This window comes from Calidris pugnax, unplaced genomic scaffold, assembly GCF_001431845.1.
Source record: "Calidris pugnax isolate Ruff unplaced genomic scaffold, ASM143184v1 scaffold55, whole genome shotgun sequence".
NCBI lineage: Eukaryota > Metazoa > Chordata > Aves > Charadriiformes > Scolopacidae > Calidris > Calidris pugnax.
This window is the reverse complement of record NW_015090832.1, coordinates 4,159,562-4,177,504: the sequence shown is the minus strand read 5'-3', so window position 1 is coordinate 4,177,504 and position 17,943 is coordinate 4,159,562. Positions and strand designations below refer to the sequence as shown.

At 55.0% G+C, this 17,943-nt stretch overlaps 1 protein-coding gene across 2 annotated transcripts in view; it reads left to right on the top strand.

Annotated features, from left to right (window-relative positions):
- NECAB3 (N-terminal EF-hand calcium binding protein 3) overlaps positions 1-17,943 on the top strand; it is a 40,228-nt gene that overhangs the window by 10,113 nt on the left and 12,172 nt on the right. Inside the window, exons 4-11 of one of the 2 annotated variants that reach the window (XM_014941221.1) lie at positions 3,980-4,005; positions 4,807-4,904; positions 12,400-12,536; positions 13,159-13,280; positions 13,597-13,676; positions 14,249-14,302; positions 14,891-15,003; positions 17,772-17,849. In XM_014941221.1, the coding sequence (XP_014796707.1) occupies positions 3,980-4,005; positions 4,807-4,904; positions 12,400-12,536; positions 13,159-13,280; positions 13,597-13,676; positions 14,249-14,302; positions 14,891-15,003; positions 17,772-17,849 (708 nt within the window). The remainder of the gene's footprint in view (positions 1-3,979; positions 4,006-4,806; positions 4,905-12,399; positions 12,537-13,158; positions 13,281-13,596; positions 13,677-14,248; positions 14,303-14,890; positions 15,004-17,771; positions 17,850-17,943) is intronic. The other variant, XM_014941222.1, reaches the window with a different exon arrangement.

Below are 17,943 nucleotides of genomic sequence, written 5' to 3'. Positions count from 1 at the left end.
TCTGGGAAGATGAGTATTTCAGAGGTCTCATACGTTACTTGTTCTCCTTCCAGAGAGCCCATGGCACCACACTCTCCTTTTCTCCCTGTCTTTCCCATCTGATCTTTGCTCCATCTACCCGGCACCCAAGTGGGTTGTTGTGCCCTGTGCATCAGGCACCTCTGTTGGCTTCAGTTCAGATTTCAAATTTCCCCACAAGACTTTTTTTTTTGTTCTCCATTTCTGAAAATTTTTCATTTTGGCTTTAAAATTTCTCTTTGCTCTAATTCTTTGCCATTTAAAAAAAAAAATACGTTGAAACTGAATGCAACTTTTTATTGCCCTTTTTGGTCCAACGTCTGCTTGTCGGAAAGCTCCACACCAGCTCTGGCACTGGTGCAGAACAGAGAGGTTCGTCTCCCTGGAAAAGGGCATTTTCATCCACTGAAACTTACGAGTGGGAAGAGATAAATGTTTTTGGAGGGATGAAGAAGTTCTATTGCTGCAGAAGTGTCTTGGGAGATGCAGGATGCAGTTGACTCTCTGGGCTGCCTTGTGTCTGTGTGGGTGGGATGGCAGCAGATCCAGGGTCTCACAGGGACAACTTAAGGGAGAATTGGATACAGGGGGCTTTGGAGTGAACATCGGACTGTTGCACAGGTTGCATGCCTGCTGCTCTTCACAGGAGACTGAAACCTGGCCAGGAAAGTGTCATTTTTGTCCTGCATCTGTCGGGAAAATGTAGAAAAATAAGGTATGGTCAATCTTCCCGTGCGTGAGAGCAGTCGGATGGTGGTGGCAGGAACTGTGTCCGGACTGGCCAGGGCCTGTGTCTGAGACCTGGAACCACAAGGGAAAGAGGTGGGAGTGCTGAACTGGTGAATTTTAAAAACTTTCAGTGGGTTCTGTTCTGGGAAACAGGCTTCTGGTTCTATGGAAGAAGGGACTTCTGTGAACTTTCTTCTCCTCGCTTTAGTCAGAGACTTGGAGCCACAGTGTCTCCAGTTTCTGAATGATGGAAAGTGCCTGAAACACTCTGGGTCACACTGGGAAGGTTTGGAAACCTTCTCTGGTTTGAGGTGAAACAGAACCAATTTTCCGTGATGGCAGCAGAGGTTTCCAATGTGATAAATGATAAAAATAAAAGAATCCCCATCTGCTTTGCTAAAGCTGATTGCTGTTTTCTTGCATAAATTCCAGGCGCATTCTGACAAAATCCCAACAGCATAATGATGACAAGATCCTTCATCATCAGTTCAAGCTTAATTACAGTTAATCAGTGGTTTGAGCACAGTCAAAATACAGCTATGTGGAGAGTCTCTGGATGAGTGCTTTGGAGACAGAGGATGGCTCTTCTCTTGGAGTGGGAGGGGGGGATGGCAGAGAGAGCAGCAGAGAGAAGGTTGCTGCCCTGCTGCAGCCCTGAAAACTAGGTTGGGATTTGATGTGCAGGTTCTTTATGTGAGCTCCTCCTGATTTCTGGTATGAAGTAGCATAAAGATGGTACCTTTGGTTGTGCAATTTGCTTTCTGTGCTCTGTCCTGCCCCTAATTGCGCCCTGGGGCTGCTGCGGGATGCGGAATTGGGAAGAGGTTGCTGCAGGGTTGCTGATGGAGCAGCCTGCACTGGGATGGGAGCAGATCTGCTACTGGACACCTCCCAGGGGGGCTGATTTGTGCCACAAGGTCTTGGTGAGTGGTTCAGTGTTTAACAGTGTGTAGTGATTGATTAGGTAATATTTGGTTCTAAGCAGCAAACAGACAGCTACAGGGTTGTGTTGATAGTAGCTCTTTGTCACACGGACATTTGCTCGCTACAGCTGACATGGGGAACTGGTGTCCCCTTCTTCTTCCTGGTGAAACCAGCCCCAGGTTCTCACTGGGGACAGCTGCAAACACCTGGGTAACGTATGCACTAGGTGTTTCACTGGGTGTTTTGTTCTCATCTCCTCTCCGTGTCCCCTCTTTTGCAAATCTTGCCCATCTGGATGGGAACCAGTGGCTGCAGTTATTGCTCTGGGGCACGGGACTCACAGGCGATGCTGCGGTGCCAGGTCTCTTGTGGCAGTGCAGCACCAGCAGCTCTGCAGGCTCCAGAAATCTGGGGGAAAAAATTAAGAAGGAGCAAGACACTTTTCCAATTTAAATTTGTGCGTCAAACCCCGGTCACTCGGTGTAGCAGAGCATGGAAGCTGCTCAGAGATGGGATCAGCAAAGTTTGATGGAGCGGAGTCGGCGAAAGAAGGGGCCGTTGTTTTGCTGATTATCTGTATTGCGTCTCAAGGGAAACACTGAGGGTTTTTTATCCACTTTAAAAAGTGTCTGCAGTGCCAGGACAGTGCGCCAGAGCCCTGCCTTAATCAGCTCCTGCGGTAGGTGTTTAAAATAGATGAGCCAAATCACATCCTCAAACTGCCTGTCTCCGTTGCCTAAGAAGGCGCCTGATGCAGTCAGTTAAACAGGGGGGTCTGCGGTCCCACTGCTGGGGGTCTGCGGTGACGTCTTGCACCAAAATATTTCCATCATTTGAAGCATTGCCCGTTATTAAAGTTCCCCTGGGCGGAAGCCTGGCAGAGAGATGCAGAAACCAAGCCCTTAATGTTTGGGGGAAAAGCTGTCGTAAGATTTTTGCTGAAGTGATTACGCCTGTTCTTGGCATGGCGTGTTGGAGACTTCCCAAGCTCTCCTCTAATTTAACCTGGGGGTGTTTTTGTCCCTTTGTCCTGTGAGAGAGGGAACAGGGTGGTGTGGCCATGGTGGGACATCCCCTGGGCAGCGGCGCTACAGCCGTCCTTGTGCTTGGAGCCCAGCAAACTCCAGGTTTCACAGGTTCCTCCACACGTGATGGTGCTTAAAAGCTTAAAAAACTCTCTTTCGTGCTCTCTTCCACTTTCCCAATCAGGGTTAAAAGTGGTTGTAATCATTTAGGGGGATTTTTGAGGCAGCAGAATTTCTTGAGTGCAGGCTGATTTAAATAAACAACATCCTGGGGCTTTTCCCTGCAGGTGATGCCGGGTGTCACAGGCAGCTCTGCCTTGGTGGCTTTGGCCACCTGAGCGGATCTGACAGCTTCATGTCAACCCACGGTTCTGCTTGACATCCCCTCCTGAAAAAGTGTGGCTGTTTCTGGATGTTTTCTCCTCCCTCTCCACCCCAACAGCACCTTTATTAGAAAGAGGAGGATCCTCTCCAAGCCCTGCGGGGATGCCAGCGTTGATTCTTCACTACAGTGCTCTCTGTCCCTGAAAAGGGACAGGGGGCTGGCTCCTGCCTTCAGGTTTTTGGACCCAGATCCCTGCTTTAATGGCCTTCACGGCAGGAACAACCTCTCTCGTGGGCTGTGAAGCCATCCAGCCCCTGCCCTGGGAGCCTGAGGGCAGCCCCACATCACTGGGGCTCTGAAGGCAAGGAAGAGGAGGAACAATCCAGGGCACCCATGGGGCAGGTGGGAGAGGAGGGGGCCCAGTGCCTTGGGGCAGCCACAGAGGAGGACCTGGGCTGAGGTCAAGGGAGATGTGAGGAGGGAGCCCTGGCCAAATGCTTCACACCTTTGGGAGAAGAGGTTGGGTTGAAGAAGCAGCTTCTGGGGCTCATCAGCTGCAGGGCTCAGCTGGGTGCTGCAAACCCAGCCGGCCAGCCCAGGGCTGTGGGGCAGTGCCTGCCTCCCCCCACCTTCCTCCCAGCCCCGCTCTCACGGACCTTTCCCAGCACACTCCAGCTCCAGGAGATGTTGGTGGAGCAGCTTTGCTTGCTCCTTCAGGCCTTGAAGCAGAGGTGATGCTCTGCGGTGCTGCCTGGATGCTGCAGGTGCTGGGCATGGCTCCTGAGCTGCTGGCTCTAAACTTGGTGCAGCTTTTTCTAATACAGCTTTTGAAAATACATGAGAGGAGCAGTAAATCCACTGAGGGCTGAAGCCCTCAAGGCTCTGCTCACCACAACTGTTTCTTCTGAACCCGCCCCACCATCTAACAAGAACTTGTTTTTTTTTCTGTTTCTTGCAGTAACGTGGAGACGGAGAAGTTGTGCGGTAAGTAGGGTGGTGTTCCTGCCTCACAGGGCTTCCTCTCTCGGGGCTCTGTGGTGGGGCTTTGTGTACATCCCACCTGGGCAGGGTTGGGCAGTCAAGTGGCACTGTGCCTGAATCCCAGCACAGAGGGATTCCCGAGGGGAAAACTCTGGAGAGGGACAGGAGTGTCCCCCCGCAGCGCTGGGCTGTGTGCGGGAAGCTGCGGGCACAAGGGAGGCAGGGCTGGAGGTGCTCGGGAAGCTCACCATGCTCTTCTCCCCTTAGAAGGGCAACCAAGCTTGTGAGGGGTCTGGAGACCCCGCAGGGCTGGAGGTGCTCGGGAAGCTCACCACGCTCTTCTCCCCTTAGAAGGGCAATGAAGCTGGTGAGGGGTCTGGAGAGTAAGTGTTATGAGGAGAGGCTGAGGGAGCTGGGGGGGTTCAGTCTGGGGAAGAGGAGGCTGAGGGGAGACCTTATCGCTCTGTACAACTCCCTGAAAGGAGGGTGTAGAGAGGTGGGGGTCGGTCTCTTCTCCCAAGTTACAGATGATAGGACAAGGGGTAATGGGTTCAAGTTGTGCCCGGGTAGGTTTAGCCTGCACATTGGGAAACAATTCTTCACAGAGAGAGTGGTCGGGCATTGGAAGAGGCTGCCCAGGGAGGTGGTTGAGTCCCCATCCCTGGCTGTGTTGAAGAACCGTTTAGATGTGGTGTTGGGGGATATGGTGTAGGGGAGAACTTTAGAGTAGGGTGGATGGCTGAACTCGATGATCCCAAGGGTCTCTTCCAGCCTAGATGATTCTGTGATTCTCTCCTGCTTCAGAATATTTCTCGGCCTACCTCGGAGAATACAGGAATGTGCTTTCTGCCCTGGAAGCCCTCAACTCTGCGGTCCTGGCAGCCATGGACAAAACCAAACTGGTAAGGGTGGGAGCGGGGAGGGCGGTGGGGCAGGGGGTGTGTGACAGAAGCTGTGGTGATCTTACCCCCTTGTTTAGCGTTTAACTGCGGGGTCAGGGGCAGGAAATGTGGTACCTCCCAGATCAACGGGGTTGCCTGTGCGTGCTTTGGTTGTCTCCATGTGCAGTGAGTTCTGCAGAAGCAGAGCATGGAGGAGGAGAAGGGAAGGGCTTAGTGCTTTTGTGCTCTGGAGACATCTTCTTCCTTGTGGGGCTCTGGCAGACCACTTGCAGTGTCCTGCCTGGGGACACCCCTACATCAGGGACCATCGCTGATGATCTGTCTTGTGTCTCTGAGCCAAAGCAAGGTGTTTTCCACAAAACAGTGTGGTGTGAAAAAGGCCTCCAGGGTTGAGCCTGCTCTGGGCTGACCCCAGCTCAGTGCAGCCTGTGCTCACAGTGACAAAAATTGGCGGCTGGAGAGGGGACAGGAGCCACTGCGGCAGGAGGGCTGCTTTGGGAAACAGCAAGAGCCTTGGGAGAAGGTAGGAAACGGTGAAATTCATTGAATCCCAGCCTCGTGCCGAGTTCATCCCTGCGGTGAGTGCTCTCCCTGCAGCTCCTACTGATGGGAGGCAGATTGGAGACCGCTAATTAGGGCAAGCAGCTTCCTGCTTTGTCAGCCCCCCTGCCTCAGTGCCGAAGAGCAGAGGTCTGCAGTGCGCAGCGTCAGGGCTAAATACAGCCGTGAAGAATCAGTGGCCAATACAGGAAGGGACCCTCCTGGGGGACCAGCAGCCCCCTTTGCATCTGAGATGTATTAAATGGTGCTTGGGGCTGAGGCTGTTTTACAGCCCTGGAAAGGGCCGGCCCTTTCTTTCCCTTTGATGTGGTGATTGGATGCTTGGTAAGAAGCAGATGAAGGGCATCACCCACCTCACACCGACCCCTGACGTGTCGATGGGACAGAGAAGCCAAGAGGGACCTGTCCCACTGTCAGCTCTGCAGAGTCGTCAAGGTGGGGTTTGTGCCTCTTTAGTGTCAGTCACGGTCTTGTCCTCTCTTTGAGTTTTCCTCTGGCCAGATCCAGCCTCAGCAGCATCTCCCCATGCTCTGGGAAATTTCCTACCAGGAGAGGGAATCCCTTGAAAATGCATTTTCTCTTTGGTTCAGCTGTCTGGCTGCCTTCAGAGTTATTAAATGCAGGTCTGGAGGGAGAGAATGAATCCTCTTCAGAGAGCTATGCTTTATTTCAGTTCTTTTCTGGTTGGTTTTTTTTTGGGGGGGGGTAATCAATTTGTATATTCCTGTATTTCTGCAAAGGACAGCACAATTACTGTCTGCTGCACAGCATTGACGTGATGTGTTCATTCACTTATTAGTTTCTGGTGCCACAGGTTTTCCCTGGCAAAAAGAAGCAGGTTTTCCCTGTTGAAATTTGTGGTCTGGCTTTTCCACCCCTGGTTGGATCTGCTCGGAGCCAGGGGCCCCGGGAAGCCTGATGTTCACGGCGCTTCTCTCACCCAGACAAGGTCTGTGCTGATCTGGGTGCTCTGATTCCAGCCCTGAGTTCCTGGGTGCCCCAAAGCAGATACTGACCCTCCAGGGGAACATCTCCCCGTGCATCCCTGGTCTGCTGGGCTCTGAGAAGGCAGGAGAGGGCAATGCTCCAACCCTGCGGTCAGGGCTCTTGCAGAGCTGTGGGGAATCTGCCGCTGCTGGAGGCTGGCAGGGATGATAAATGCTGAGTTCTTACCTGCTGTGACCTGACTATATCCCCACGGTTGTATTTCCAGACTAGGACTCGAGCTTGGGTTATTACAGGATTAGTGGGTTTATTAGGTTGGATTTTGGCCAAACCTCTCGCCTCTCTGAGCCAGGGGAGGGGGCAGAGAACAGAGATTTCCCATATTGCACGTCTGTCCCTAATTTCTGTTGATTCCAACACCTCTGATGCCATCGTGGCTGAGGACTGAGAGCCCCAGTTTGGCAGAGAGACCACTCTCCTGGAAGAGCCGAATGAAACTTCATCCCAGGGAGCTGCTTTTGCTGGAGATGCGACCACGCTGTGCGCTGAGCAAACTGGGAGAGACCTGCCAGCTCCACCAGCCCTTGCCATACAGCTCTGCTTCCAGAGCAGGGCTGTGGATCAACAGATGTTGAAGGATCTTCAGTCCCTGCCTGTTTTTCACAGAATCACAGAATCTCCTAGGTTGGAAGGGACCTTAAAGATCATCTTGTCCAACCGTCAACCTAACTGACAAAAATAGTCACCCACACAACAAACAAGGAGCATCATCACTAAACCAGACCTCCCAGCACTACATCAACCCGTCTTTTGAACACCTCCAGGGATGGTGCCTCAACCACCTCCCTGGGCAGCCCATCCCAATGCCTGAGAACCCTTTCAGTGAAAAAATTTTTCCTAATCTCCAGCCTGAACCTCCCCTGGCGCAACTTGAGGCCATTTCCTCTCGTCCTGTTGCCTGTGACTTGAGAGAAGAGACCGACCCCCACCTCTCTACACCCTCCTTTCAGGGAGTTGTAGAGAGCAATAAGGTCTCCCCTCAGCCTCCTCTTCTCCAGGCTGAATAACCCCAGTTCCCTCAGCCTCTCCTCATAAGACTTATTCTCCAGCCCCCTCACCAGCTTTGTCGCCCTTCTCTTTCCCCAGCATGTGCTTAAGAGAGCTTTGTGTCATTCCCGAGGAGGCAGTGATACCTGGGACCAGCTAGAAGGAGAAAGGGATCTCTGACTTGAGCTGGGTCTCACCAGTTGAACCGCAGCATCTCTTGGTTAGGGTATGGTCCATCTTCTGCTGCCATGGGCTTGCTCAGCCCTGCATCCTCCAGGTACTTACCCCACAGCTGCAAATCAGCTCCTGTAAATACAAGCCCGCTTTACAAGCAGGAAAATAGACAGAGATGGTAGGCTGCTTCGTTAGCACAACAAAAGCAGAGCCTGGGAGATGTACTTGGCTTGCTCAGACCGTGCCAGGGCAATGAGCTACAGGGAGGAGAGAGAGGAAATGAGGAATCCAGAGCTCAGAGGGAATATGCCGCAGCTCTGTGTTTGGGAGCTGTTTAAGCAGTGCTGCCCAAAGCCTTTTTGGTATCAAGGATTGGAACGGGCCCAGTGGAGGGCCGCAAAGATGATCAGAGGCTGGAGCCCCTCTGCTGTGAGGACAGGCTGAGGGAGCTAGAGTTCAGCCTGGAGAAGAGAAGACTCTGGGAAGACCTTAGAGTCCCTTCCAGTCCCTCAAGGGGGCCCATGGGAGAGATGGGGAGGGACAGTTTTAAACTGAAAGGGGGGAGATTTAAGTGAGATCCCAGGGAGAATTTTTTTGCTGTGAGGGTGGTGAGACCCTGGCTGGGGTTGTCCAGGGAAGCTGTGGCTGCCCCATCCCTTTTCCTCTAGCAGAAAAATGAGATGAATTTTCAAGCAGGGATGAAGCCCCATTGTCAGTATGGTGGCTGGGCAGGGGGCTCTGCTCGCCCGGGGGGTGAGGGGGTGTGAAGAGTGGCTGTGACCATCTTTCACCCACTCCAGCACAAGCCCAGGGCAGCGCTCGGTAGACGGCCACGTTCTCTCCGCTTTTCTTCCCCTCCTGGCCAGCTGCAGCCTTGCCAGCAGCCCTAGGTGGCTGTAACTCCAGGACTGGGGCTGGTGGCTTGGCCGTGGCACAGAGGGTCAAGAAAACCACGTAGGTCTCAAGACCTTCCCCGTTGCCCCCTCTTCCTCAATAGATTTTTGGCACCAGCGTTGGAAGGGTTACATCCACGTGCTCTTGAGCAAAGCTTCTGGAATTCAAGATCCTCAGCTCTCCTGTGTATTGGAGAGAAACACAGTAGGAATTGGAAATATTTGACCTGAGTGATGTGGTAGCATTGCTGAACTCTATTTTGGACATCAAAGAGAGTGTGTATCGTGCTTGGGTGGGTGAAAGCAGCCTGGCTCCTGGTCTGTGTCACAGCCTTGGGTGCGCATGAGGACACCATGGGGAAGGCAGAGGTGGCTCTGGTTCAATCTTTCTCCTCATCTTGTCAAGGAAAAGGGTTGACCTCTCCTGATGGATGCTCCTGTGGAGCAACCAACCCTCCTGCATCATGTGGAGACTCCTTCCTTGACCTCCCACCACCACTCCTGTCTCTCTTAATGCTCACGGTGATGTCCCATGGTTTCTTTGTCCTTTGAGGAGCTGGGCACAGGGCCTGGCCATGGTGAAAGGAGTCTGCTATGACAGCTGGGTAGGACTTCCCCCTTGCAACCTCTCATCCTTTTCTAATCGTCTGCTAAGCTGAGACAGGTCACTAAAGAAGCAGCAAAGGCAGGTGAGCACTTTTCTGCCCGTTCAGTGAGCCAGACCGGCTCCCTGAAGCACCAAAATTGCCTTTTTTCCGGAATTGCAGAGAGCAAATTAATTTCCCTGGTTGTCACTGGCTCATACTCTGTACCCAGCGCTGAGCTGCTTCAGCCCCAGGATCAGAAATCACCTCCTGTAGTAAAGCTGCTGCTGTGCAGGCACCTTCTCCTTCCCAGGTCCTTCCTCCCACTCCTGTGGCTCCTCACAGACCTTGAGGGTCCTGCTGGGCTGGAAGAAGCTTTGCTGGAGCAGCCCCTTCCCCACGCAGCTACAAGCAATGTGTTCAAAAAGGAGAGCGTTGCTGCGGTGCTCTGGACATGACAGCCTGCAGCGTTGGGGCTCAGCTGTGGACCAGCTGAGGACTGGGCTGCAGTGCCAACAGTTGGCATGGCCTGGCTTCACAGCTGCTGGTGGGATGGTTTGGATGCACGGTCATCGTCTGCCTACTGGAATATCTTGTGCTTTTACTCGGCACCGTGCACCTGGTACTCACCCTTTGCCACCCACATGAGCAATTGTGCCATCTGAGCCCCCTCATCCCTAGGCTGCTGGGACTCTCCAGGCTCACCCTGGCATGGAACAGGGCATTCAACTCTAAGCACATCTCAGGAAAGCCAGGAAACATGGAGGAGCCCCCTAACAGCACGATGTCACCCACTGTGTCCCTCCCAGTATAGTTGGTTACGACCTGGAGGCTCTGCAAGGCCAAGTGGGGAGATTTGGTGGAGTAGCTTTGGTTGGAAGAGCAGCTCTGGGCAGCAGAACTGTTCCTTGTCCAGGTTTATCCAGTGCCCATCAGGGCGTCTGAAATCTGGCTGGAGGATGGTAACCTAAATCATGGGGGTCTCCTTTGTAGTCCATGGAGACACAGCAGCATTGTTTCTTCAGCTGGATCACTGTCATTTTCTTCAACATCTTCAGCAGTGAGGGGTTGTTGGGGCTGTCTCTCAGCAGGCTGTGCAGGTAGCCATAGGAGAGGAAGCCACTAGCCACCCCAAGGTAGTAGGTAGCCTCCCTCCAGGTCTGGCCCAGGCAGACAGGGGTGACGTGGGGCACTCCTGCCCCAAACTCCATGGCCAGACCGGTCCCTCTGCACAGAGGCACAGAAGCCACGGGCAGGGCTGGCACCCCGAAGCTCTCAAAAAGCACCTTCGCCAGCTTTTCCTTGTTGATGGAGCAGCAAGATGGGGAGTCAGCCGTGAGCACCAGCTGCTCCTCTAGGAGAACTTTCAGGCCACAGAATAGAATCATAGAATCATAGAGTTGCCCAGGCCGGAAGGGACCTCCAAAGGCCATCTAGTCCGACCCCCCCGCAGTCAGCAGGGACACCCCCAACTAGACCAGGTTGCCCAGGGCCTCGTCGAGCCTCACCTTGAATATCTCCAGGGATGGGGCCTCAACCACCTCCCTGGGCAACCTGTTCCAGTGCTCCACCACCCTCACAGTGAAGACCCCTCTCCTAATCTCCAGTCTAAAGCTGTTCCCCTCCAGCTTGAAGCCATTGCCCCTCGTCCTGTCACTACAGGCCTTTCTAAACAGGCTCTCCCCAGCCTTCCTGTAGGCTCGCTTCAGGTACTGGAAGGCTGCTATTAGGTCTCCCCGGAGCCTCCTCTTCTCCAGGCTGAACAACGCCAGCTCCCTCAGCCTGTCCTCGTAGCAGAGGTGCTCCATCCCCCTGATCATCCTCGTGGCCCTCCTCTGGACCCTCTCCATCAGGTCCATGTCTGTCCTCTACTGAGGGCTCCAGACCTGCACACAATACTCCAGGTGAGGTCTCACCAGAGCAGAGTAAAGTGGCAGAATCCCCTCTCTGGACCTGCTGGCAACGCTTCTTTTGATGCAGCCCAGGCTGCGATTGGCCTTCTGGGCTGCAGCTGCCCACTGCCTGCTCATGTCCAGCTTCTCGTCCACCAGAACCCCCAAGTCCCTTTCCTCAGGGCTGCAATAAGAGGTTTTCCATGCTGTCCCAGTCCTCAGTGATGCTGTGCTTGAGTGGGCAAGTCCTTTGGTGCTTTGGCGAACACTGCTGTGCTCTCAGGGGCAGTGGGATGCCTCTGGCTCTGCCATGTCCTGCCTGCACTGCAGGGATGGAGCAACTCGGGCCTTAGCACAAACTTGGGCTTCTTCTGGCCTGCAAAGTCTGCCCAGGTGAAGCTGCTGCCACTGTCTATGGTGACAGCAGGCTTTGGCACTCCTGAGGGAGGGGAGGAGGAACAAGAGGAGTCTCGCAGGGGCAAACCAAGCCCAGGTACCTGCTCTGCAAAGGAGACTGTGGCTCAGCCCCAGCAGAGGACAACAATGCTTGTCCTAGAAGTGTCTCTGCGTCCGTGCCTCAGCCTTTCCTCCTGTCTCCTTGCTCCCTGCCTCCCTCCTTGAGTCCTTTGTCTCCATCCCTGGGGGCCTGGAGCTTGTCCCCAGGCCCTTGGGAAGTCTAGTGGCGCAAGGACAAAACTCCAGGTGGTGTTAAGGAAGCAAGTGAAAACTGGACAGAGAAGTAGAGTGGTTGGACCAGGCTGCAGGGAGTGGTGCTGCCAGCAGAACCCATGGCATGTAGAAAGGAGCCACATTCCAGGTGTGGCTGTTCATTGTACCCAGATTTTTGCCCAGTAGGATCTGTGGTCACAGCTGGTGAAGGAAGGAAGGAGTCTGGGGTGCCTGTGTGTGTGTGTGTCCAGGGACTTCCTCACCTCTCTGTGCTTCTCAGACATGCTCCCGAGGTACGGTGTGCATCCTGACACACTGTTTGGGTGCCCTCCAGCCAACTTGTTGCCTTGCCAGGATGCAGGGTCACCCTTTCATTCTCCTCAGTGCTTCTTGTGTGCGCCCCTGGACCTGCCTTTCTGTGCCCCCACCACTAGTGTCCATGGTGCATATTTTGCGGGTTAGATGGGGAGAAGGGTGGGAAGGAAAGGGCACAGAGCCCTGTGTTCCTGCTGGACACCCCTCATGCTTGGTGGGTGACATGGGGACAGGCTGTGGGGTGTGCATCAGAGGGTGCTTTTGTCCTATGGTGTCATCATTCCTACATTAACTAAAAACTTGATTAGAACCCACCCCGTTGGGTTTATTTAAGGGCCAGCCCCTTCCAGATGTGTCTCTGCTCTCCCAGCATGGAGCTGGAGGCACCTGACAGATCCTCTTCCCTTCCTCCTAGAGGTACGAGACCTCCTCGAAGATGGAGCAGTTCCTGACCCGTTTCCTTCTGAGGGAAACCATGCAGCAGCTGCAGTCCCTCCAAACCTCACTCGAGTGTGCTGTTGACACCGTGGAGGAGCAGGCAGGACGGGAGAGGTAATGGGGTGGGACATGCCAGTCTGTCTCCTCTCCCCACTGGTGCCTGTGGGGGTTGCAGTGTGGGGCAGAACCCATGGGTCACAGAATCACAGAATGCTATGGGGTTGGAAGGGACCTCTGGAGATCATCCAGTCCCACCCCCTGCCAGAGCAGGTCCACCCAGAGCAGGTCGCACAGGAACGTGTCCAGGTGGGGTTTGAATGTCTCCAGAGAAGGAGACCCCACCCCCTCTCTGGGCAGCCTCTTCCAGGGCTCTGCCACCCTCAAAGCAAAGAAGTTCCTCCTCATGTTTAGATGGAACTTCTTATGTTCAAGTTTGTGCCCGTTCCCTCTTGTGCTGTCACGGGGCACCACTGAAAAAAGCCTGGCCCCATCCTCTTGACCCCCTCCCTTTAAGTATTTATAGGTGTTGATCAGATCCCCCCTCAGTTTTCTCTTCTCCAGACTAATAAGACCCAAGTCCCTCAGCCGTTCCTCATGAGAGAGATGTTCTAGTCCCCTCATCAGAGTCCCCCTGGGAGGGACATCTGGGAGCAGGATCTGCCCTTTCCAAGCCCGTGTAAAGCTGATCCATCCAATGAATGACTCCAACCCCTCCTTTTGCATTTTATTCTTTCAGAAAGGACATAAATAAGTCTGAGACCTCGGTTGGCCTGAGATCAGGGAGACGGTGTGGGCGCAGAGGACAGAAGAACGTCTGTCTGTCTCCCACAGACCCCTATTCTGGGATGCTCATGACAGGTATCTGCAGCCCGGCCACCCCTCGGGCTGGTGTCTCTGCCCCGCTGGAGCTGGGAGTGGGTATGGGAGCAGGAGCAAGGGACAGTGGGGGCTTGTCTGGAAGGGAGCTGGGACCATCACTCCCAGATGCCAGCTGGAGCTTCTGTGGGATGTTGTATGTCAAGTATTGAGGGAAAAGTTTCAGGAGAAAAGTCAATTTTTTTGGTTTAAATCAGAGGTTTAGAAGCTTTGGCGGTTTTCTGGGTTTCAAGCAAACTTTTGCCATGACCAAATGCAAACTTTTTTTGGTGACATCTCTCTGCCCTTCCTCGTGCAGGCGTCTGTGTGGAAGACAACAGCCAGTGGATGGCGCAGATCAACAGGCTCCAGCAGCTCATCGAGAAGTTGGAGTGCAAGGTGAGTAGTGGCAGAAGGGAGGGGAGCTAGGGGCTGCCCCATACCTTGGCGTGGGCCAGGAGGGTGCTGGGACTTCTACCCGTGCCCACAGCCCTGGTGTTTGGCCCTGGCATCGTTACAGAGCTGCCCCCACTCACCAGACCCAGACCTGCTAAACCTGCTCATCCCTTCTTGTCTCCAAAGCCCCACTTCTCCCCTCAGCTCTGCTGACCCTTCCCTGGCTTTTCTGTGGTCCCTGCTGATCTGAGGAGTCAGTCTGGACCCACCGAACACCACAGATGTGCAGGTCACATCCCTGTTCTCCCCCAGGTACCCAAAGGAACATCCCCAGAGCGTTACCCATCTTCACAGAATCACAGAATCTTCTAGGCTGGAAGCGACCTTACAGATCATCTTGTCCAACCGTCAGCCTGACTGACAAAAATAGACACCCACACAACAAACAAGGAGCATCATCACTAAACCAGACCTCCCAGCACATCTTGTCTCGCTGGGCTGGGCTGTGGGTTACTGCCACATTCCATCTTCTTGCAAAGTTCTCCCAGTAATGATGGTTTTGGTGTTAAATGCAGAGCCCGCGCCTGGAGCCGCTGAAGGAGGAAGCGATGTGCAAAGGAAAAGACGCGGTAAGTCCCTGTCCTGCTGCTTCTTGTTGGCAGGTAACCCCAAAATCACCTCTCTGGCACACACACATGTGCTCGCGCAGCCCCCGTACCCCGAGACTGCTGTCACCTGGGCCAGTTGGTGGCTTTGGTGGGGCTGGGGTGAGGGTCAGAGCTGTGACCTGGGCGTGGGACCATCCGTGGGGCAAGGGCAGCTCTGTCAGGTCCGTGTCAGCCCCAGGTAGTACTCATGGCCAGCCCAGAGGAAGGGAACGCTCCACTTGTGAGCCCCCAAATCTCCTGCAGACCACGTAGAGCCCCGGTGGAGGGGTCCTGAGGCCCCTTTCTGCTGGGGGAAGGACACAAAGACCTGCAGCAGCCCCAGAGCAGTGCCCTGCCACCAGGGCAGGAGATGGAATATCTCCTCTTGGTGCGGTCTTCCTTGTCAAGGCAACCTGCCCAGGTAGGAAGAAGCCACTTCATTTTGGCGTTGTCCCCATCGTGGTGCCAGCCCCGTGTGGCTTCCCCTGCACCGCCGTGTCCCACAGCGGGGTGGGAGCAGGGACAGCAGCAGGGGCAGGGTGGTCCCTGATGCCACTTGTCCCTTCACAGCACATCCTGGTGGCCAAGAGGCAGATCTCGGTGGCGACGAGTGGCATCGAGGAGTTTCGCCAGGCGGTCAGGTCCTACACGGAGGTCACCGCCGGGCAGAGCAGCTGCCTGCAGTAAGTGTGTCAGGCCGGGGGGGCTGGTTGTGGTGTGGCTTGCCCAGAAACGGGGGAAAAAAAGGAGTTTTTGGGGAGTATTTTGTGTGCTGGGTGGGCTCAGCACACACAGAGGACCTTGCAGAGAGGATGGGGGTGTCACCGCCTGTAATCCTGTCCCATCTCCTGCTGCAGGTGCTCCCAGAAGAACCACTTTTCAGTGTCTGGTGAGGAGGGGGGTGGTTTTTATGCCAGAGGGAATGGATGTGGAGGCAAAATGCATGTGTTCCTCCAGCGCTGCAGGGTTTCAAAGTAATGGAGGAGAAGTCAAGGGGAGGGTTCGTGGCGGAGCGTTGCTTTGGGTAAAGTGTGTGGTGCTGGTGGGAAGCAGCTGTGAACACCTGAAGCCCCCGTGTGAGACCAAGGCTCTGCCCCCAGCACCGCTCCTGACAGAGCCCAGGAGTGACCTCAGTGACAGGCCACCGCCAGCGTGTCCCCGCAGACCTCCCAGCTGCTGTGAACACCTGAAGCCCCCGTGTGAGACCCAGGCTCTGCCCCCAGCACCGCTCCAGAGTTGGGTAAAGTGTGTGGTGCTGGTGGGAAGCAGCTGTGAACACCTGAAGCCCCCGTGTGAGACCAAGGCTCTGCCCCCAGCACCGCTCCTGACAGAGCCCAGGAGTGACCTCAGTGACAGGCCACCGCCAGCGTGTCCCCGCAGACCTCCCAGCTGCTCCAAGAGGGGCCCTTCCCTTCTCCCACGGGAGATCTCAAGCCACTTCCAGAGGGAAATATTGGTGCTGTTCCCATTTGAAGTGTCATTTTTCAGCTCTTCGGTTCCAACAGCACAAAATCACGTTCTCAAGTCCAAACAAAAGGATGACACTTGTTTTGACACGTGTGGCAGAGAGAAGTTTTTTTTCCTTTGGAATTGATGGGCTTCTCTGTCAGGAGCACTGTCGGTGTAGGCAAGTGGGTAGCTCTGCATGGGCAGGTGATCCAGGTGAGTGGAAAGCTGGAGCAAAGCCCGGGGAGACGCCGCTCTCCTGGTTTGCTCCAGGGAATTGCAGAACATTTTTGCGGCCTCTGAGCTGCCGGGTGACTGGCTTTGCTGTCCCCCAGAGCTTGGTCCCTTCCTGCAGCACCTGGAGGTCTCCTAGCAGCAGCTGGAGGAGACATTCGTCCTCAGCTGGAATTAAGGATGCTGCAGCCCAGTGCAGATGGTTCCCCAGGCTCTGTACAGAATCACAGAATGCTATGGGGTTGGAAGGGACCTCTGGAGATCATCCAGTCCAACCCCCTGCCAGAGCAGGGTCACCCAGAGCAGGTCCCACAGGAATGTGTCTAGGTGGGGTTTGAATGTCTCCAGAAAAGAAGACCCCACCACCTCTCTGGGCAGCCTCTTCCAGGGCTCTGCCACCCTCACAGGAAGTTCCTCCTCATGTTTAGGTGGAACTTCTTATATTCAAGTTTCTTTCCATTCCCTCATGTCCTGTCCCTGGGCACCACTGAAAAAATACTGGCCCCATCCTCTTGTACCCTGAGCTTTGCTCTCTCACCTCCCTCCTGCCTCCCCCTCCCCCTTCCCATGGGCTGGAAGAAGCCCCATCACGTTCTTCTGGCAGGAGGGAGCGTGGGAAGCGTTGCCTGGTCATGCAGCATCCCTGGGGGGTGGGCAGTGAGCTGTAGTTTGACACTGGGACCTCAGCTCCTGTGCAAGGAGTGCCTCAGTTTCCCTCCGTGTGAAGGGTGTGGGGTGACACACACCTACTCCAAAGGTCTGGAAGGATGAGCTCCTCCCTCAGGCTGTGTGCTGCAGTGCTAGGGATGTGCAAAGAAATCTTTAATTATTAAACACTGAGCTTCTGGTTTCTGGGCAGCAGCAAGGACCAGTCTGATGGCTGTAAAGCTCCTCTGCCACCTGGGTGTAAGGACTGCAAATCATAGACCCATAAAATGGTTTGGGTTGGGAGGGACCTCAACGCCCATTCGGTTCCAACCCCCCTGCCCTGGGCAGGGACACCTCCCACCACACCAGGTTGCTCCAAGCCCCCTCCAACCTGCCCTTGAACCCCTCCAGGGATGGGGCAGCCACAGCTTCTCTGGGCAACCTGGGCCAGGCTCTCACCACCCTCACACCAAAGAAGTTCTTCCCCACATCTCAGCTCAATCAGTTTAAAACCCTTCTCCCTCCTCCTATGGCTCCCCTCCCTGACCAAGAGTCCCTCCCCATCTCTCCTGGAGCCCCTTGAGGGACTGGAAGGGGCTCTAAGGTCTCCCTGGAGCCTTCCCTTCTCCAGGCTGAACCCTCCAACTCTCTCAGCCCCCCCTTCCAGTAGAGGGGCTCCAGCCCTCCCAGCATCTCTGTGGCCTCCTCTGGCCCTGCTCCAACAGCTCCATGTCCTTCTGCTGTTGGTGGCCCCAGAGCTGGAGGCAGCACTGGGGGGGGGTCTCCCCAGAGCAGAGCAGAGGGACAGAATCCCCCCCCTCACCCTGGTGCCCACACATTTCTGATGTAGCCCAGGATGTGGGGGGCTGTCCAGGTTGCCAGCGCACGTTGCTGGCTCATGTTGATCTTCTCTTCCACCAACATCCCCAAGTCCCTCTCCTCGAGGCTGCTCTTCAGGGTCCCCTGGAGCAGCGTGCCAGCTCTGGTGGCCACAGACTCTGGCTCTGAAAGCCTCGTGGTTGTGCCCACGCACAGACCTGTGCCCCTGGCTCCCCGAAATTACCTCTCTGGCACACACACGTCCCTGCCAGGGCGCTTCTCAGTGTCCCTCCTGTCCCCGCAGCGTCTCTGCCTGCAAGCTGTCGGACGAGGCCTGCTTCATCCTCTACGAGTTCTGGCAGGATGTGACTTCCTGGAGAAGGTTGGAGGCTTCCCTTGTATGGGGCTGGGTCCGGATGCTCCGGGGTGGGGTGGGGGGGCTGAAAGGGGTTTCCTCTTGGGGCTCCACAGGGGAC